This window comes from Schistosoma haematobium, chromosome 1, assembly GCF_000699445.3.
Source record: "Schistosoma haematobium chromosome 1, whole genome shotgun sequence".
Lineage (NCBI taxonomy): Eukaryota > Metazoa > Platyhelminthes > Trematoda > Strigeidida > Schistosomatidae > Schistosoma > Schistosoma haematobium.
Genome location: NC_067196.1, coordinates 35,822,289 through 35,843,991, shown reverse-complemented (window position 1 = coordinate 35,843,991; position 21,703 = coordinate 35,822,289). Strand labels below are relative to the sequence as shown.

The 21,703-nt window shown below is 34.5% G+C and overlaps 2 protein-coding genes across 4 annotated transcripts in view; one reads left to right on the top strand and one right to left on the bottom strand.

Moving 5' to 3' along the window:
* Nucleotides 1-11,122, top strand: part of VPS41_1 (Vacuolar protein sorting-associated protein 41) — a 38,527-nt gene extending 27,405 nt beyond the window's left edge. The window contains exons 11-16 of one of the 2 annotated variants that reach the window (XM_051217133.1): nucleotides 1,267-1,480; nucleotides 3,511-3,782; nucleotides 5,796-5,846; nucleotides 7,400-7,639; nucleotides 8,846-9,223; nucleotides 10,544-11,122. In XM_051217133.1, coding sequence (XP_051073881.1) covers nucleotides 1,267-1,480; nucleotides 3,511-3,782; nucleotides 5,796-5,846; nucleotides 7,400-7,639; nucleotides 8,846-9,223; nucleotides 10,544-10,879 — 1,491 coding nt within the window. In that variant the 3' untranslated portion in view covers nucleotides 10,880-11,122. The remainder of the gene's footprint in view (nucleotides 1-1,266; nucleotides 1,481-3,510; nucleotides 3,783-5,795; nucleotides 5,847-7,399; nucleotides 7,640-8,845; nucleotides 9,224-10,543) is intronic. The other variant, XM_051217134.1, reaches the window with a different exon arrangement.
* On the bottom strand, nucleotides 11,025-19,814 carry VPS26A_3 (Vacuolar protein sorting-associated protein 26A). 2 transcript variants are annotated; one of them, XM_051217119.1, is made up of 7 exons: nucleotides 19,774-19,797; nucleotides 17,755-18,393; nucleotides 17,558-17,722; nucleotides 17,417-17,523; nucleotides 17,167-17,378; nucleotides 11,843-12,004; nucleotides 11,025-11,726 (listed from the first exon to the last, which is right to left on the bottom strand). In XM_051217119.1, exons 3-7 carry the CDS (start codon nucleotides 17,644-17,646, stop codon nucleotides 11,415-11,417), a joined length of 882 nt encoding a protein of 293 aa, XP_051073880.1. In that variant the 5' UTR covers nucleotides 17,647-17,722; nucleotides 17,755-18,393; nucleotides 19,774-19,797; the 3' UTR covers nucleotides 11,025-11,414. The 2 variants fall into 2 exon arrangements, with proteins under 2 accessions (XP_051073880.1, XP_051073879.1); XM_051217118.1 differs by having other exon boundaries at nucleotides 17,417-17,722; nucleotides 19,774-19,814.
* Nucleotides 19,815-21,703: the final 1,889 nt, after the last annotated feature.

Sequence of the window (21,703 nt, the reverse complement as noted above, 5' to 3'; positions counted from 1 at the left end):
GTAAACCATTGTAAAAAAAGAAATTTGAACATATTTCTTCTGGACATAAAGTGTCGGCTTTTTGATCCGAATGGCCATTGCTTCAGCCGTCTGAAAGATTTTCAGTTTGACTGATTCAAGTAGATTGCTATTATTACGATATATAATTGTGAATGATTGTTCCACGTAGACTATATGGCCCGTTTGTACTAAATGAGCTAAATCGAGCTGTTAACAGTTTAACTATACTTTTTCTTAAACACACTGGGAGGTACTCGCGGGCCCGAAAATACAAATCCCTAAAACACCTGGCTATATAACTTGCTCCACAGGAACAATTGAATTGATAGATGTAGAAAAAGATGGCTAATCTAGGTAATTTATCTTTCAATCTTAGAGGGACCATCGGATGTGTAGAAAACAATAATTGTAGTTTACCTGTATTAAAAGTTCTTCGCATTGCTCTGTGCAACTTTAGTATCATCATTTTGCTGTGTGCATTACCTCTAAATTGTATGCGCGTATACAGAGGCATTTTGCTCACAGTTAGGGCCTTCCTTATGCTTTCTTTTCTTATCTAAATGTTAATTTCTAAATTTCTCAGGATATCCATTTTCTTTCAGGGTAGTACGCAATACCTTTGTTTGTTCTTCAGCTGCATCTAGGGGCATATGGACTTAATTCTATAATGAAGTGTCTTGATCAGGTTCCTTGTGTATTATAGAAAAACAAAACTAAGAATATATATATATATATATATATATATATATATATATATATATTGGCCACTGTAATTAGTTTTCTTGTTTAAGTTTCTACTTAGTGACCCATCTATTATCCATTGTAAGTAGGATATCTAGAAAGGTTATTCTACCTCTATTTTCTTCCTCGCATGTGAATTTTATAGACAGATGAACTTCGTTAAATTGCTCGAGTGTTTTATCAGGTCACTATGGTCGTCACTATCTGTCAAAAATATAATTATCAGCATACATTTTGTGTCAGCCTTAAATTACAAATTTCTAATCACTCACAGGGATTTTTTTCACATACTGAATAAATTTTCCAGTAGATTTGATTTAAGTATTTCCATTATATAAATCAAAAATCTTAAGTAGAAAAACTTATCTTATTGATCAACATTCTAATATATTTACAATTAGTTTAGCTTTTCTCTATCAAATAATCTATCGTAGCTAATTTGCACTTACACATAAGTTAGGTAGTTCAAAAAATTCTTTTTTACTTTGATCAAATTTTTTTCATTGTATTATTTATAAAATCCAGGCTATTGTACCTTATCTACCTGTTAGTGGTGAGGAGAAGTCTGTGAAACTCAATTCTTCCACATACGAATTAATTCTTACCGATTATATGAACCGAATGCCTATTCAGTTTGCTCAGTTATTAATGGAATGGTGCAAATTAGGCGTTGTTGATATTAGTGAAAAATTTCTTCAAACTTTACTAAACCGTATTGAACAGTATAGTTCTTTATCTGGTAAGACTTATGATGTTAATTTTTCTTTGTTTGGTAGTGTGAGCATGATGTTTTTAAATGCATTTGAAATACTTATACCCTATTACTTATTGTCTACTAGTCATCACTTGCTATTAAATTTTCACTGTTGAAAATACCACAATCTCCACAAATCCCCATACTGACAACAATCATGGGCTTACTGGGGACTAGCTTCAAGATGGATCCCCTGGAATTCTAATGAGAAGCCGTGACCAATGGAGTCCAATCCGTGTTGGTTGGAGAGAGTTATCCATCCCAAACAATGGATGAAGGATTGCTCAAGATCATGGATCGATTGAAGTTACACATTACTACCGTTGAATGACGGCTCAGTGTTCTAAAGGTTAAGCCTTCGCGCGCGAGACCGAAGGTCCTGAGCTCGCGTTCCGCGTGCGTGCACTGCTGATGAGTTCCATGTTAGGACGAAACGGCCGTCCATTGCCTCTATGTTTTCGATTGTGGTTTAGCTTAGATCAACACATGAATCCAACTATTAAATTTAGTACAATCTCCACAAATCCCCATTCTGATTTGTTATTTAACAAGTTGATAATCGACTCTTAACGGATTCTCACCCACAAATAATTAAACGGTAGAACAAATACTCACTAATTTATTAAACTTAACTAGTAACAACTATATTTATAAATTCATGTAAGATAACAAAATACATATGATTAATTATATACGGAAAATAATCCAAGGTCACTGACTAATTCAATAAAGTAATTTATCCGGGTGATTCGTGCAAATTACCATAGTTTAAAGATAATTTTTTAAAATCAGAAATTGATATCCGTTGACGAATCATTGGAAACCAAGTGAAATTTACCAATTATTTTGTGTAAGGTTTTAATCTTCTTAACAATGTACATTTAAAACTTACCAATTCCAAGTCACATTGTGTCCGAATAATAAATCAGAATATTTTTGTACTTAAATCAGTTTATCATCTAGCATTAAACTCTCTTAATATTATAAGTCAGTTAATATCTTATTAAAGAGAAAGAATGTATTTGTAAAATCTCAGCGAAAGAATTTGAAGTAAATCCAACGTTTCGCCTAGCAATCTGGTCCAAGCTTTTTCAAGGAAAATATAATCAAACAACAAAATTATCGAATATAAATAGGTATATGGTTCTCTGGTTTACTGTATACTGAATAAGTCATCCAATCAATGTTAACAGTGTTTAAAGTAGACATTTACATTAGTGTGTAAGAGATATGTGAAACGACGGCTTCAAATCAGTTAGCTTATCTGAATATGTTAAACAATTGACTGGAACATTAAAATAACACAATCTTTCAATTACAAATACATTCCTCTTTGAATTCAGTCTTTTATCTTGTTTACTTATTTATTTATCTTCATTTAATGCATGCTGTGACATTTTTGATTCATTTCATATATAAAAATGATGTTTTTCTTAATATACACAGACCGAAGACAATATATAGTTGAATGAAATTTCTTCTCACATCACTTACGTATACACACAATCTGTTATCTTAACACTTTTCGTTTCATACCACATATCTCTTACACACTAATGTAAATGTCTACTTTAAACATTGTTAACATTGATTGGATGACTTATTCAGTATACAGTAAACCAGAGAACCATATACCTATTTATATTCGATAATTTTGTTGTTTGATTATATTTTCCTTGAAAAAGCTTGGACCAGATTGCTAGGCGAAACGTTGGATTTACTTCAAATTCTTTCGCTGAGATTTTACAAATACATTCTTCCTCTTTAATGACTCACATTAACTCGGCGCCCAAATATTGTGAAACTATTCGTTCAAATTTAGACGAAAGTTCTTAGTTAATATCTTTGTCTTGATTTTATAGGTTGTAACTTTTCATCTGAACTTTTTGGGAAATTCATTCCGAAAAATTACAAATAAAAATTCTTAAATTTTATCTTATCATTCTTTTTGTTAGTTTTAAATTTGTTTACTTATTTATCTATATTCATCTTTATTCTTCCTTGAATATTTATAGAATCTGTTGATCTAACCAAATTAGATACAGATGTACAAGCATTATATCGTGGTTTAGCAATAATATATGAACAAATGGGATCTTTTGAACAAGCAATAAATATATTAGTTCGTCTACGCGATCCAGAAGTGTTTACACTTGTTAAATGTAATATTGTCAAACTTAAGGATCGTCGGCTAGTGGATATATTAAAAGACCATTTGATTTATTTTATGGAGTTAAATACAACAAAAGCGATTAATATGTTAATGGATCATATTGACCAAGTTTCAGTAAATCAGTTTATCATCTTATGTTTACATATGGTTCTGTTTTAGTCTTTTTTATGTCACTTATGTTTTAAACTTTGGCGTTTTTCACATAAACTTTAATAAAAATGTGACTCTTAGTTTATGAAAGTAAATATTCTATTGATGTTTAAAGTCCCTCAAAATATTAGTGAATGTCGATCGAATATTCATTATTTATACTGCATTTTCTTCATAATTCAACCGAGTGAAATGAATGTATTTCCTAAAGTTTACTTGTAATTGGATTTTGTTAGGCTTCAGTAGGCTTTACTACGTCTATTCTTTGGGTTAGTTATATTATGAAACCAGCAACTATATATGTTTGCTGTATTTTATTTCTTTTTGAACGTCTTGTTATCTCGTCAGTATGGTTTGAAAACATTTTAATTAATTTCTCATATCGGAGTTGGGTATATCTGTCAGAATGTTTAAAATAGTGTTCTTAGCTGTGAGTAAGTTTAGGTCATCAATTATTTACAATAGATCTAAATCAAACTAAATTATAATTCAATTTCAGTATGTAGAATCTTTTTTTTTTGTTGCATACAAATTAAACTACCATTGTATTTTCTTCTTTTACTCTTGATGATTTCACATAATTCATAACAATAATTATTATTATATGGTTATTAACTGGAAAATATCTTTGGGCAGGAACAGATTTATTTATATCTTTTAAAAAACAATTCTATTTCAGGTATCATTACCAAGGTTTGATTTGATAATTTCGAATATATTGAGCATTGGATAGATTGTTGTAAATAAATAGTATATTTGTAATATCCCAATAAGAAAAAAGGATTTTCTGATGTTTTGTGACTCAGTGTAAGCCACTTCTTCAGAGAATAAAAATCTAATTTTTCTACTCATTGGGTTATTACAAATATATTATTTCATTCCATTTTAACTATTGTTTAACTGATAACTAAATTTAATTAGCTATTTTCCTTTATTTCACTGTCAATCCATAGTAGATTTGAATTGATAACGTTGTTTTTCTGTATATGATTTTAATTACAGTAAAGGTTACTTTCCGTATCATTTGAATTTACATATTGCGTATCCGTTGATTGTTCAAAATTATAGAACGATATTTTGTTACTTCCTCTGATTTGTCTAAAACTCATTGTCAACTACAAAGAACCAAACTTATACTTTGTACCCCTCATTTTTTTATTCTCTTAAATCGATCAAGGTGACTGGATTATGTATTACGCATACCTAACCATCGCCTATCGCGACACATAATAAAGATTAGTATAAGGTTAGGTTGAAAAAAAAACAGTGGAGAACAGACATCACATCAATCCATGGAACTATTGACTTTTTGTTGTAATGTTTGAGAGTCCATAAAATAATATGGTTGTAATGACACAGACATACTAATTCGCCATCTTCATTTCTGAACATTTTGATTTAAGTTGTTATTCTACTCTTATCAATCTTGGATATTATCTTATTCTTTAATGTCATAATTCTTATGTTGAGTTTTTGTTTCTAATTGATGTAAGATGTGACTACATGAACAAACGTACCAGTTATTATAATGACTCCCAGTAACTGACTTAATTAATGAAATCAACTAAGTATATGTAGATATTTTAAATGATTAATAGTTAAACAACTATTTTTTCAAATCAATTTTTAGAATTTACAGTGAATGTGTTAACTGAATTGTATCGTTATCGATAAACAGTAGGGCGAATTAATCATTCTAAATAGGTTAACTGTGTGTTGCTTTAAACACTATGTAACTTGCTAACCTAATCGTTTATGTAGAGAAGAAAATTTTAAACTGTTTATACGATAGTATGTTCTTGGTCGAACAATCTATGGTAGTACAGTTAGTAATCACTTGATCCATATCGAAATGACGATATCATAAATTTTATAATAATATTTCTGTTTATCATACTGAAGATCATTTTATTCATTTTTTTAAAGCATGAACTGTCATTCAATATTGTTAGTCTTTTTTAATATCCTTATTTATAGATTGATTACGTAGTCAATCAACTTAATTCGGATTCTATGTTACTTTATCAAGTGAGTTGAATTATTGACGAGTTTATGTGTTTTCAAGTTAATTATCCTAGCTACATTTTTACCTTGGCATTTTGGCATAATGAACCATCGATCAGTTTATTTTATGTATGAATAAAATTGCCTGCTTTTAATTAGTATTTTAGGAATGCAAGTTTCATAAGACACGATTAAGCTTATATGTAATTCAACAGTCTTCTATATTCGTCCAATTAAATGATCCTCTTAGTTGGCTGTATTTGTCGATTTTAGTGTAACGCGTAAACCAGTTCATTGGATTTATACAATAACCAGAAATCTTTTTCTATACTTGGGAATAAACAGCAAAAAATCAGCTTATTTTCTATGACCTTGCTTAATAAATCACAGGTTATTTGACTTTTGTTACTAAGTGTTGACCACTTCCAATAATATTCTTGATAATATTTTTCCAAGTCATATTTCCCCAGTGACCTTTGCTGTTGTCCCAGGGTCATTGCATGTTACCATATAAAAAATGTCCCATTTCAATCCTAACAGCTTGACTTCGGTTCCTAATATAAAGCTATCCTGAAAGTCTCGTCTTCTCTCTACATTTGGCGTTTGGTTTATTAACGCTGAAGTGTTGTTGTATATCAGACCTTCGGTCGATCCAGTTCCCACTAGTCTCATCTGTATTAAAAGATTCTCAGTTGTTCGAAATTAAATTTCCACAGGCCACAATCGTAGTCGTATTTCTAAAATGAACATAGCTATATCTTTTGTATTCTTCCTTTGCATACTGTCTTTAATTGGTCTGGAATCACTAGACTATTTCATTCTTTGTGATCAAGTCGTAGAATAATGTTTTCAAACCTCTCAACACCATATCCCACCTCAATCGGAAAACGTTTATACACAGTATTACAAGATCTTTATGGGAAAAATGAAAAAAATTCTGGAGCCCAATAGTGTTATCTCCGATGATGAAAACATCATGCACACGTTTCTTAAAAGTATCCAGTGCAGGAAGACGTGTTTTTAAACCCAAGTAATGTTTATTTCAGTAAAAGTAACTAACGCATATTTTCAAACTAACTAATTTACATTGAACTACGCGATACCGAAGTAGATGACGATTCCTATTCATCACTTTGACTGCTTTACTAAGGGACTTTATCTACGGTATAAAATTTCGTTTAAACACGTTTGCATTGGGTGACAAATATTTAAATAGGATAGTGATGATATTTACCTATCAGTAGTATCGATTATAGACGTATTTCTTAAATTACCAAAGTCCTACCTTGATGTTCCTTATTCAATTTTAATTAAATGTAACACAACTTAGTAATCATGTACGCATTTGTAAAATCCCCTCCAAGGCACGGTTTCGTGTGAAGATCAGTGATACTACTGGGCTACCCAAGCCAAAGCCAGATGTATTAAGCCTTAAATATGCAACCCAGTGATCAAACTTTGAGTGATATGATCATCGTTACATATAATTGCCAGTCTTCTACAGTACAATATTTATACTTTTAATTCGTTTTTTTCGCTTGTAATATATATATATAGCTTTCTTTGTTTTTCTTCAGTTTTTAGACAGCGTTTACTATCGATATCCACAAATTATTGGCCCATATTTAACTCTACTAATATCCTTATACATCAAATTTTGTCGAAGTAAACTGCTACCTTTGTTGAAGTCTACAGATCGATATCCTCTAAGTGAAGCCCTAAGCTTATGTGAACGTGCGAAACTTGTACCAGAAACTGTTTATCTGCTGACTAGAGTTGGGAGACGTCACGATGCATTACAATTAATTATGACGAGGGTAAGTAATCACTTTTGATAAATTAGATCCCATAACTTATTCTTCTTTATAATTATTAAGAGCAAATTCTTTATTTTAGTAAACTTTGGGGGCAAATATATCCACTGGTTTAATTGAATGAATAGAATGTAATTCTTTGGGCAGAAAAACCATTTTGAAGCAGGTTTGGACATTTTATGTCATATAGGTAATCACTTACTTTCGAACTTATACTTAATAAAACCCACATATATATGAGAATGCGGGGCGGTCGTCAAGCTCCTCTAATAACTATACCTCGAAAATTACTCTCAATAAAATATATGATTGGTATCATCTGGTTGTAGTAATCCATTATATAGATAGACTTTTTAAAATACTGTCGTTGAGATTAACTTCTGTTCATCAAGAAATGCTGCAAACGAATTTAGAAAGTGTATTTACCAATAGTTCAGGTTCTCATGTAAATGTAGTACCAATTGAAAAATAACATTTGCGAAGTATGGTTGCGTAATACAAATCTTATTAAATATTATTTTTAAATTTTAAGACAACTTATGTTTACAATTTTTGGATCGCAGTAATGTATTATCCCCTGTGAAATTTGAGTTTTTCTACTGAGTAGTAGATATCTCCATACGTTTAGAATAGAAATCAGTAACACTACTAGGCTATTACTTCATTAATGTTTATATTGTATTGTGTAGATTTGTGCAAGAGCTTAGACTGATTGACGAGTTGTTATACCACTCTGGTTGTTTGTAAGTGACTCCCGTTTAATCACCACAATACAACTGCATTTAGTCACAGAGTATTTTCTGTTATTATATAATCGGTTCGGTGTATTCTTTCTACTGACACTAAGCTTTATATTGTGTGACGACAGTTTAGTTGTCACTATTTAGGACGCGTACTGTTGATCATAACCTATGTACAATGTTGTCTAAGATCACTTCTTTTTTTAAAATATTCTTGAATTTGTTAACTGTCCATTGCATTTTTATACATAAAGATGAAGTTGAAAGAAAGCTGTAGTCGCCTGTTCTTAACGAGCTACTGAGCTATCACTTCTGTGACATCCCACCTTTTCTTTTAACTTCAAACATCATCCCTGTGAACGAAACAAAATTTCCCATAGTCAACTCATATAGTCTCTTTAATGAAATACGCGACTTCCATTAGGCGATATTTGTTTTACCAAAGCGTTGTTTACATTTCATTACACAGGGAGGCGAAGACTCGTTAATTGGAGAGTCTACAACTCCGGAACAACGCCAAGCTATAGCTGCTGCAAAGTCGATCGAATACTGCCGAGAAGAAGATGTTATCCACGCGAAAAATCGTCGCCCTTTCCATAGACATCGTAGTATGAATAATTCAAATTGTACCAAGGATTGCGATGAAGACGAAGGTGATGAAAATGCCGGCGAACTATGGCAACAGGTTATTTTATTTGCGGCGGATAAACCTGCTTTCATATGTGCATTACTACAAAACGCAGGCTGTGAAGGTCTTGATTCACGTCTGCTACTACGTAAAATATCACCAGACATGACTATACCTGGACTCCGTGATGCAATTGTCAAGCTTATGCATGATTACAAGGTAGGTAGTATTTGTCATCTAGAACTAGTTGAGGAATTGCACGAAATTACATATTTTAATTCACTAAATGTAAAGTATCTGAATCATGCTGCATTATCCATGTATATGGTATAAATGTTAATTTACATCGGTAGTGAGTCGTAAAATCAGATAGGACATTTATCTCGTTTTGGTTCTACTATAGAAAAATGTTAACTGGAAAACCATAGACTTTTCATCTATATTATAGTTACTGAGCGATAGACTATTTCTTCTCTTTAATGGGGTTTTAGTAATAAAGGTATTGAGGAGGTCCAGAATATTTCTCGGAAAAAGCCCCGAGGACCCTGGAATTACTGGGAAACATTTTATCCAATCAACATTGAATAAAAGTTTCTCAAAAACATGTAGTAAGTGAAGAGTCACACGTCACATTTCTGGTTGGATGATTACCTATCCTGCTATGTTTATAATAGGGTTCCAGAACCTTCCAAAGCCCAAGACCATCTGAAATTCTATAAATACCCTCAATTATCTGTACATAAACTAACCCTAAAACAAAGCATGCTTTCCACACTTCGGGCCTTTTTTCTCGCGTTCAAGTTGTCGTGTTATTTGAAGAGCGTTCAGTTAGAATATTTATCAAAAGGAGTAGTGTTCCCTTAGGGGTAACAACATATGAAATCCAATGTTAACTTGTCTTTAATGAACTGTTCACTGACAACGCTTTATAATTGGCACAGGCTTCTTCAAAATGTGTTGTGTTCTTGTCTTTTGTTTTCAGTTTGGGCGAAAACGACATTTATTACTGTTTAAACAAGTTTGTTGATCTTCAAGCTTTTTATTTAAATTATCTTAACAGCAAATATCGTCGAAAATAAGATTTTCTTCGCTGAATTGTATTAATATCTTCAATGATACAATGGGTTATTTTTGTTAGATCTTAAAAGAATTAAATGGATTATTTCAGAAAACTGCCTACTATAAACCAAATAAATTGGTATATACAAGGTGTTTTTTGCAGTCGTTTTATAGATATTAGATGCAATGTAGTGAGTTGACGAAACAATTCCAAAGCCTAGAGGAAATTGTTTGAAACAGGAAAAGATTAACTTTCCAAGTATTGCGAGTTGGATCTTAGTGTCATTGGGTAACAATCTCCATGTAATTAAGCTTCAGAAAAACTAAATATTAATAGAATTTTCAGTGGTGCCCCCTTGTACCAATATTTATATGTTCAAATAAATATTATTATCTTTGATGTGAGTGTCAGTTTTGCATATCTACTTATAATATTGATCAGAATTTACGGTAAAATGACTTGTCTTGTCCTGTTTCTAGATTCAACTTGAACTGCAGCAAAGCTGTTCACGCATTTTGTCATCAGACATGCATAAGTTATTCTTACGTGTTATCAAAATGCAAATGAAAGGAATTCGTGTGAATTCAAGTGCTTGGTCCTCTACTGGATGTACAGTGTGTCTGCAACCTATATTGAACAATAACGGGCAATCATGGCGAAGTACAAATCAATTAAAATGTGATGTGAATAGTCAAAGCAACGAAGAAAATCATCGGTCATGGGCAATTTTCAATTGTAATCATATTTGTCATGGAGATTGCTTGTCTAATGGAGAAACGAAATGCCCTTCGTGCTTAAAATCACGTATAATATAATCCGTACTGATAATTGACAAAAGCTCTGAACTTTGTGATTTATTTTACCATTTTAATTTACAAAAGGGAAAATATTCCGCAGACTATTTTTTTTAAAGTTTGATCATTATTTTTTTTTCTTTTCAATACAAAAAAAAGCAAATTATTTTTATTGTTGAAATCAATTTATTGTTTTATGTGAATTTTATAAAATATGAACAAAATTAAAGTAAATTAATTAGTAATCAAAGTTGTGACTTAACTACGAGAATGCGAAATTCAACACAATCAACACTAATCTCAATGTTAGTTATCCGCTCATAAACTAAACATGGCAAACAAATTGTTTTATGTAGCGAAAGATACATTACCAATAAGTTACAGTCGGTTCATTCAACTTTGATTCAACAACAGAAATGCAAATGATTAATTAACATCTAGCGTATCACAGTATTTTTATGATTTTTTAAAAGTCTACCGGAATAATTTTGACTAGGATTGACTTTAGCAAGCAAAATTTAACATGTAATGAACATGTTAAGTACAAAATATCTTCCTACATAGAATTTTGCGTAACTGATACACTAGAAACAGTCACAGATGATTTGTTTGGAAGGTCACCAACAGTTGACGATTCTGTGTGCTTATGAACCTGCTTAGGTTCATAACGGTGCATACTTCTGGCTGCACGTGTATGGGGAGAAAAAGAATCACAACTATCATTGTCCTCCTCGTCATCACCAAGTTTATTTATCTCACATTCGCTGGCAGTAGAAGCAGGATTATTGAATAACTTAGAACAATCTGCATTATCATCTTCATGTTCACCCGTCGAGAGGTCGGAACATACACTGTTTGATTGCAGACCCTACAATACAAAATAAAACAATCACATAATATGAATCTTCATTCGTGAACGTACTTATGAGAAGCTTAGTTTTAATTAGTAACTGTCTTTAGTTATCGTGAATACGATACGCGTACCTTTGCAGGATCTTCGAGATCTGTTTGTTCATGCATTTTGTTATCAGCATAAGCTTCACCTTTCTCTTTGACCCCATTTCCATTAGTTTCAAGTCCTTTGTCTGTAATCTGTTGCACATAATTCTTGAGTCGGCGATCGGATTTTCTGTACAATATAATTTCCTAAATGAAAAGAATTTAAATTATATTAGTACCAGTTTATTTGAGTACATACATTAAGAGTAATAAAATTTAGTCTGATCGGTCTATTTGAAGTACAGTAAATGTCAGAAAATCATCAGATGTAGATACAATGATCGGTTAGATGAGAGCACGTATTATATCTAGTGTTAGACAACTAGATATAATATTTTCCCCTAAACACCTTAAGTACGCCCGAAGGTAAGAAGAATCTACTCTGCCTCTTGAAACGTTCTCATTTGGTCACGAGTTATTTTGACTCTTTATCATGGGAGTGTTTCACAATACCTTGAAATGGAGAACGAAAAGTGGACATCCATGGTTTAAACTAGGTCAGTAGGTCCATCTTGGCAACTTGAGAAACCCTGATTCCGAACCAATGGTGCAGACAGGCTGTAGGGTCCTGAGGGATTAAAGGACGTATGAATTTATTTGATCACTGGGTTCCAAGGAACTGAACCACCTGACATCGCTCCAACCCCTGTAGCTAAGTCGAAGGCTATGGGACTGGTTCCATAATAAAACTCTGTTTCAATTTGGGCATCCAAGCAGTATTCCAGCTCATATATATATATATATATATATATATATATATATATATATATATATATATATATATATATATATATATGAAGAAAACATACTATTGAAGAAAATCTGACCCGCTTATCCGACACTAATGATCAGAAAATATAAAGACCATAACTATTTCACTATTATAACGCAATTGATTTCAGCCCACTTTAGAGTTCTACTTTATTTAATTCTCATGACTCTTATGCCCCTTCTTACACTGATTTGAATCAGTAGCTTACGTTTGGAACTCACGTTCTGCACGAACGGTCTCAAATCGCAGAGTGGTCGATTTTCTGAGTGTTACTACAGTATACGAAGTCTGGTCCAACCCTTCTAAAGCCACGTCTGGCATTTAAACTTGTCGCTTATTACGTTTAAACTTTGATGTAGACCAGTAAACAGATGAATTTAAGGATGTATTCAAAACGTTTTGATACTAATTTATATTGTATATCTGGGACCCGCATTTAAGGGACCACTAAGTTTTCTGAACATGTGTTTGGCTTCAGCATAATCCTAAGACTTATGCAGAAGTTCGGCAAGCTGTCAATGGGGGCTTGAGTTCAGGTCTTAAATGTCCGGTATCTGCTTCCGAATGAATATAACGAAAAACCTAGTGAATATCAGGTTAGACACTTGCGAAGTGAAGATGTAGATGTTGTTTTATTGAGGATGAGAGAACCTAGTTTGTATGGGGATACAGATGTACTGGACAGTTTTCGAGACCTTACATTGACTGATGCTAATTTAGCTGGTCAGCTGTGTTTAACGAAATACGGGGAACTTGTCGACCATCTTCTGAAATGTTCTGCGAAAGGGTATCGAGCAACATTCAGTCCTACCATACCACGCAGGTCTCTTAAATAACGGTATGAATGAAAGCGGGGAATTAAGATCTAAGGTTTAAGTTGTACTGTTGACTGTAGAGAGGTGTGACAGCAATAAGACGTTTTCCTCAGATCCACCTGCAGCAGTGCTTCATTCTCACAAAGGAGTTAGAATAAATTGACTATGAAATGTCTCACCTCACACTAATCCCACGAATTTTCGTCTCCAGGGGTAAGGCATTTAGAAATACGTAGCTAAAAAACTGAAGATTTTCCATGAAAAGTCCGCATTAGACTGGTCCCAGGAAATTGTTGTTTGGGTCTTGCGGTGACGTTTTCAGGTTAATGAGACCACTAATCATTCATTTTATCTCATCCGGTGAATATGAAGAACTGGAGAGGTTTACACTTCGTGTATCTGGAAACCCCACTTCTACTTCCAATGGCTTAGTTAGTGTAGGTATAGCGTTAAGTTCTAAAGCACAATAGGCACTCCTAAACTAGATTACAATAAATAATTGCTAGTGCGCTTCCCAACTAAACTCGGAAAAACAGGGACACAGGCTATTATTGCTTCGTCGTTTCTTACTATGCGTTCAGAGATTACAGCTCAGATGAAGTAAAAGAGGAACGCTATATAAAGCTTTCTAACCTTCTTCAAAAAGCTTAACACTCAGATGTAATTATAGTGGTAGGTGATCTTGATGCCCTAGTAGGTAGTATACACCAAACTGAAAAACATTTAGGTGGGTGGTCTTACCTTGTCACGACTCGGCAAATAGAAAATGACCGACCGCTGCAACTATGATCAAACTACTATTTAATTCTAGTAAACACTCACTTTAAGCACGAAAAATATACCGTTTAACAAAGCGACCCTCACAACTGACTCAACTATGGACTCAAAAAGACCACGTTTCCATCATCCATCTAGGGAGAACTTGATAGAAGACTGAAACCTATGATGGAACACATGTTTAAACTCGGATCATGCCCTAGTTCGAGGACGTATTTGTCTGCGTCTTAGTGGATGCAAGGAAGCCATAGTAAGAAGGCGTATTAGAGTTTACCTTAACGATGAAACAGCCAAATATATTTCAAGAACAACTAGAGAGGGAGCTCTTCAACTGTAAAAGTGATACCAAACCCGAGATAGCGCGGTGTGATATCCAAAAAAGGTGGAAATAGCAGTGATATCTACAAGTAACTTGAACCAAAAGGTTAGGAAAAATCGATGGGTTTCAACGGGGACCACTCAACTGATAAATGCTAAGAATTTCATCTTGACTGACTCAAAACACGATGAGGCGTCAGTTAGCAACAACGTAGGACTTCGTACACACGTACATCAGTTCAAGCTGCCCTACCACAATAGCACAGAGATGCAATTGTCGATTCCGATCCCATAGTGGTAGAGGTAGTAAGAGTATAAACAGTAATCGAAAAGATTAGGGTTTGAAGATGATATTCAAGGAGTATAATCCAGTGAAATGAATTTGGAAGGAAAAAAGGGACATGAATAATTCAGAAGATTAGAATTTGGGAGAACATAGAGAGTGGATGCACCTGCGTCATTGCAAACGATTTTGAGCCATGTCATTCAAGGTCTCTAACCATCGGTGGTTATCATCTCGCAGATCCCAACCAGGTAGCCTACACCTACCAACATGGCTCAGTCCACTTGCCAGTGACTTCATGGATTTGTGCCATTTATTGGTCTGGCCGCCCCTATCTTTCTTCCAACTTACTCCTACACCATAAAGCACCGCTCATTGGGGCAGTCAGTGATCGAACATACGTAATACATGTCCCAGCCATCTCAACTGACGAAGTTTCTAGTCTTACTGGCTATGTTCCGCAGCCATAAAGTAGGACGGAACGAACAGTCGCACAGTAAACTCGTCCTTTGGTTGGTAGACGGATATCTCGCCTACGCCATAAATGACACAAGTTATCAAAATCTAATCGAGCCTTGTATATCCGTGCCGAGATTTCGTCACACACCAGACCACAAAGGCTGATGAGACTACCAAGATAAGTGAGGAGGTCGACACACTCAATTACTCCACTCGCTATCTTTAGTTCAGGTGTCGATGCAACCCAATCCTGAAGTAACATTTTGTATTTCGAGAGGGAAAATCACATCTCGAACATGCTTGCATTGGTGCTTACGGTGGTCAGAAGACTCTGCATTTCGTCAACGTCTTCAACAAAAAGAACTACTTCACCAGCATGTTCTAAATCAAGAAGTGAATCTCCGGGTAAAAGTTCAACTCCTGGAAATTTAGATGAGGAAAGGGTTAAACAAGAATGGAGAGTGAACAGCCCTGACGAACGCCAAGTGAGGTAATCAATTCTGATGACGGTTTACCATAATCTCTCACTCGGGCAGTTGTGCTGGAGTAGAGAGGTTAATTTACTTCCTCAATACTCCTTTCATTGAAAAACAGCCATAAAACATCATGATCGACAGAGTCAAATGCCGCCTTAAGGTCGAGAAATACTACGATTATGGGGCGTCTGAATGTATGTTTATGTCCTAGGACTTAACGTGGTGTGAATATCTAGTCTATAGAGCCACTTCAAGGTCGGAAACCAGCCTGCTTTCCTCTAGTCTGCTCTTTATGAACTTAAACGCAGGCTGATAAAAAGTCTATTTAGTGATCGTGAGTAGTGATGGGTATTGAAAGCAGAAGAGATGGAAAAAGCAGCGGCGACAGGTAACAGTAGACAACTGTTCAGACTTACTAAGAAAACCGATATTACAAACATGTTTGTTAGTGAGTCTGAAGAAATATGGGACTATTATTCAATCAAAAAAGGAGATCGAACCGATGGGTAGAAAATATCAGGGAACAGCTCAACTGACTTTCAGCCACGCTTCAGTTACCCACTATCTCCAAACAACCTAAATGGCAAACTGATGTAAGTCCGCCAGCTCTTAGTGCAGTTGAAAAGGCTAAAACAATTGAAGCGAGGGAGAGCAGCAGAACTGAGTGTACTAAACGCTAAGATTTTTAGGGATGGTGGGCCAGTTTTAACAGTAACATTAACTGAAATCTTGACTAAAATTTGGGAATTGGATTTAATCGCATCTGATGGGTCTAGATCGCTGATCGTCCCAGATTATGATAGAGGATAAAAATCCTCTTGTGACAATCGCAAAGGAATTAGTTTAACTAATGTAGTTGTCTTAGACATGAACGTGGATGTAGGAACCAAACATTCACACTTTGGCTTATTCTAGAACACAGACATATTTTTCGATGTACGACTATAGTTGTATTCTGGTCAGGTTTATTACCATCGGTTGATGCTGAAGCAACTAAAGCAGTAAAAGATTTGAAAGTGAACATTTTTCTGCCGATATTTCTTAGACAACAGCGTTCATTTTTTTCCTTGCTAGATGTAGTGACACTAACTGACACATAATTGCGTAGCGATCAACGTTGCAAGTGACTATGTTAGGTGTACAATGTTATAAAAAGTAGATTGAACATACATTTTAACTGAAAGCCTATAAGTTCCCAATATCTCTTAATAAGTAAAAATATACAAAACAAAAGTGGAATTTGCAATAAAAGTCAATCAAATTTATATTACACCACAGTCAACTAAGAATGAATACCTTGAAAGACCACACTGAGGAAAATACTTGAAGAGGTATAGAAAAGATAAATACGCTTGTTTTATTACCAGGTGACATTGATAAATTTTCAAATAAAAATATAAAATCCTTACTTGCTGCTTGTAATATCGCCGATCCTCTTCATCTAACAGTACTAAGTTCAGGAAATACCTCACAGAAAACTTGCGATAAACATCACGCATAGTGGGACTCAAGCCATAAACATGTAGAAATAGTCTGATGGGAATCGACTCGCCACGTACTGGTGCACCATCCATTATCTCATATTTTCCAACAGTTTCAGTCTCCGTAAAAGCAGTAGGTCCTGCGAATAATGTAAGTATAATTTTGTGATGAACCCACCTGCACCAATGGTTTCACGCTTCAATATTTGTATCTCCATGTTTTTTATTTTAACTCTAACCAGTAGGAAGTATATCTTACCAATAATGACATCTTGTAAATGGTATCTAGACTGTTAAGCATAAAGAAAGAAGAACACACTTTGACTTATTGTACTCGAATTCAATGTGTAAACTATCTTCTATCCCAACTTCCATTTGGATACTGTCACTCGATTCGGAACATCTCATCGTAGAATGTACAATGAGTTCAAGTTCTTTTGTGATATCAGCGATTCTTTTTTGAACAGTAACTCGTAAAAAATACCTGTCATTTGTAAGAAGTTACATCAAAGTTACCTTAAACGGACATTCGTTCCACAGTATGACTCGTAAGGCTTTTCAATGCGTAGGAACTCGAATGGATAACTTGTCGAATGAGAAAGTATTCCAGGACGTGCTAAATCTTGACAAAGAGCAATAAACTCTTCGCGGTTTCCACGATCTGTATACAATTCAATTTGGCCAATAAATTCGATTTTTATTCCTTGATGTTCTAGTTTTCCACCTCTTTTTAAAATAACATTTACAGATCCACAAACGTTTTCACCATCATAATAAACGGGAAGTGAGTGGATTTGGCCATCTTCATTCCTGAGTTCTTCTTTTTTTCTATGCTCCTCATCTTCCAAGTTTATTTTAATATCAACACTTTGACCAAGGCCCAAAAAGCTCTAATATCAATTAAAATCAACAGAGTGAACAGGACTGAACAAACGTTCATGAAATATAAATGGTCACAAAAGTTTTCATTTAAAGTACTTCAAAAAACCACAGACTACATATATTTGGTTTGTCAATAAAATAAACGACAATGTTATGGAGATTTAGAAGTTAATTTCTCAAAAAGGTTAACTGTTTAACCTATGAAATCAACAGAAGCAACGATCGCAGCACTCTCGAAGGACCAAAGAACTTTAACTGTGTAGAGAATTAACGCTGTAAAATTCAAACAGTAAACAAAACACCAGCTAGAATGAATTTAGGAATAGAAACAATATAGAGTGAGTACGGATAAATCAAAATTAGCAGTATCTTATGTTTAAGTTCTAGCTTGTGGATTTGATTAATTAAAACCAAAGTATCGTGCAACAAGGGCGGCATCTAATTTCGACAAGACGCGATAACCTTGTCTACTTAACATATAGATTAAATTTAATATGAAATGGAGCAGAGGATAAGAATGACCAGTATACTCTCAATAAGCACTGCCTATGGGTAGATGCGTCCGCTTGGACTCGTTCATATTAAACCATGGAATAAGCAAATATTGCTTTTGTCCCATAAAATTCCGTTTACTAATTACAAGTCATCAGGTTAGTGTAGGCCCTTTATGAAGCCGAATGTATTTTTATCATGTTTCATAATTATAATAGAACGTGGCGAAGAATAAACAAATACAAATCTACGAACAAATGTTAGCATATGGGATTAAAGCTTATGTCATCAAGATTTACGGAAACATAAAGAAAAGAATAGGACTTAACACAGGTATCTTTCAGACACATAACGCAGTGAATTAGACAAACCATTATCGCCTTTCATTTATCTTATTAAGACACCGTTCTGAGGAACATGGCCATACACAATCGTCAAGCGCTTAGAATAGAGCTTCATTCGAAAAAGCTGAGATTTCATGTTTCATTAAAAAGTATCAGAAACACCAATGACTAATTCATATTCATGCTTTAAAAACTTAAATTTTATAATTCAACAAGGATGAATAACGGTTTAATGCTCAGTATCTCCGATATTAGATTATTTCCTTGAGAAAGCTGATAGCAGACCATCGAATGAGTAGTTGTTTAGATTTCAGTCATGTAGCATTTCCAGAAAAATTACTGCACTTTAATATCTTTAACTCAGCCCAACGAGTGTGTAAAAATCTTCTAAAAATAAGACTTAATTCCTTTTAGATTAACTAAGGCAATTCTGTGTACTGGGAATTCGCAGATATAAAGCTTTAATCTAGGTTGCCGTAAATACATAGTGGCGTTTTCACATATTTTTAATTATGAAATTCAGCACATACCACAACGATCTTGGAGGTAGGTTTTTATTGAAAATGAACTGTTTCCAGCTAAAACGGGCTACAGATAAGATCAGTTACGTGTGAAAGCATAAACAGAAGTCCCAGTATGTTATAACTAGGGGTTTGGATGCTTACCACATGTTCATTGGTTGTATAGAAATAATGCAAAAACAAACACAACACACAACTGGCAGTCAAAAAACTATAAGCATTATACAGATGACAAACGCGTTGCACTGTTACACAGCTGGATATAGCATAAAAACAAAACAAGAATATGAACTCACCAACATAATAGTAGCATATTGATTAGAAGATCCGCTCGGGCAAATTCAAGACCCAATATGTTTGTCATGAGTTTGCAAAAACAGATTGATCTATTTCATCTCGCTTCCCGTTACTTCTGTTTGGTTGAATGTGTTCGATTATGTTTAATGAATATTAGCATAGCTACTTGCTCGTACTGATTCTGGTCAGTTTTGTAATTCTTGTAAATGTATTTGTCATGGAATAGTACGGTTTATGGATACAAACAGCTAGCATATTATCAAGCAAAAGGATAGTTGATTGCAGTTTTAAAATGATTAAGTGATAGTTGAAGCGCAGAAGAAAACGACTGTTCCAAGCACAAATAAATACTTTGCCTAATTGTAATGTGTAGGAAGAAGGAATTGAAAGAGTGGGAGACAAGACGGCTATGAACATAAGCGAGACAGGGAATACTTACCGGTATACTGTGGTAAAAATTATGAGAATTGAATCAGACACAGCTTGTTAAAGTTTGAGATCTTACTCCGTAAATTATTACATATTTGTCTCCGCTTAAAGTTGACCTCTAAAGGGGCTGTGACCACTGCGTTTAAGAGGGCATTAAAACTGATGCTAACGTTTAGTGAGGAAAGGTGAAAGCTTGCCTCGATGATCCAGATGGTGACGTTCTGGTGGTCTGCACGTACTGAGGTGGCTTGGTGTACATAATATGTTATGTGTCATCGTCAGCTCATCTTTTGTTTTCCTGTGGACTAGCGAGTGTAACTTTAAGTGACGGTGTGTGTCCCCTCAAGTTTTATTCTGTAGCCCTATGACCTCGTCGCGCTTATGAAGGGATGAGATGCGACAGAATTTTGGACATTGGGATGGGGTCGTGTATATGTATTAAGGAATGTTAGTATCATATCTAAGGTGATCGTGCCAAGTTGTCTTCGTTTAACATGAAGAGTTACGTTGGCCTGGTGTCTAAGCTCCTGTATTCACTATCTCTGGACCACGCTACGATGAGACAGTAAAGATCAGATTTTCATGGAGGCGTAAGTTCTTTGTGTAAGATGAGCCAGAGTGTGCTTGGCATAAAAATTCGACGGGTTTAGTTTCAATCCTATATTTACTGCCCGTTTCTCCATCGTTCAGAAGTCGTGAGTTTTTTGCTCACTATTTACCTTGATATCTTTGCATCGTCAGCGCAGATCAATGTCTGTGAGGTAATTTTAACTAACGGGACGTAAATAATGATCAAGATCTGGGGGTACCTAAGATTGTCCCTTGTGAAACTCCAGATGTTATGACTTAACTTGAGCACAGTGTATTTACCTTGGCACGGTGCATGTTTTTCTCTAGGTCGTGTCGTATTAAGGATAAAAGTGGGTCAACATTCATAACGAGGAGCATGTGGATCGCTTTGTCGAAGGAGTTTGCAAAGTGGAGGAATAATGAATCAACCGACATCCCTTGTTATTTGCAGGTCACCTGTGTATGAGTAATTGCAACAAGTAGTTGCCATGCCATTTCACAATCATCGGATTAGTTTTGCATAAAGTTTTAGGATGAGAAGTAAAAGAATATATAGAAGTAAAATGATGACTTGTGTGTAATTAAGTGTAAACAAGGCTTATTCGAACTGAACAGGGAATATCATGTAGGGAAGTTGATCGACATTACCAGACAGTGAAAGTAGGAATCATGAGCGAACTAAAATCACGCTTTATGATCTTTGAGCTGTTATGTAAGTGGGTTTAAAGAATTTTGGTCTAATTCGGTATTAGTGCAATTACCTTCGTTACCATAATAATAGACCTAATTCCAAAATTGTAGGTTGTCACGATGTGACAACCTAATCTCCAAGATTATGCGTGGAAGTCACATCATTCTTTTCAATGAATCGTTCCTTGGTGACAGTCAACGATGTAACGTCTGGCACATGTGCGAATATATTTAAGCTGG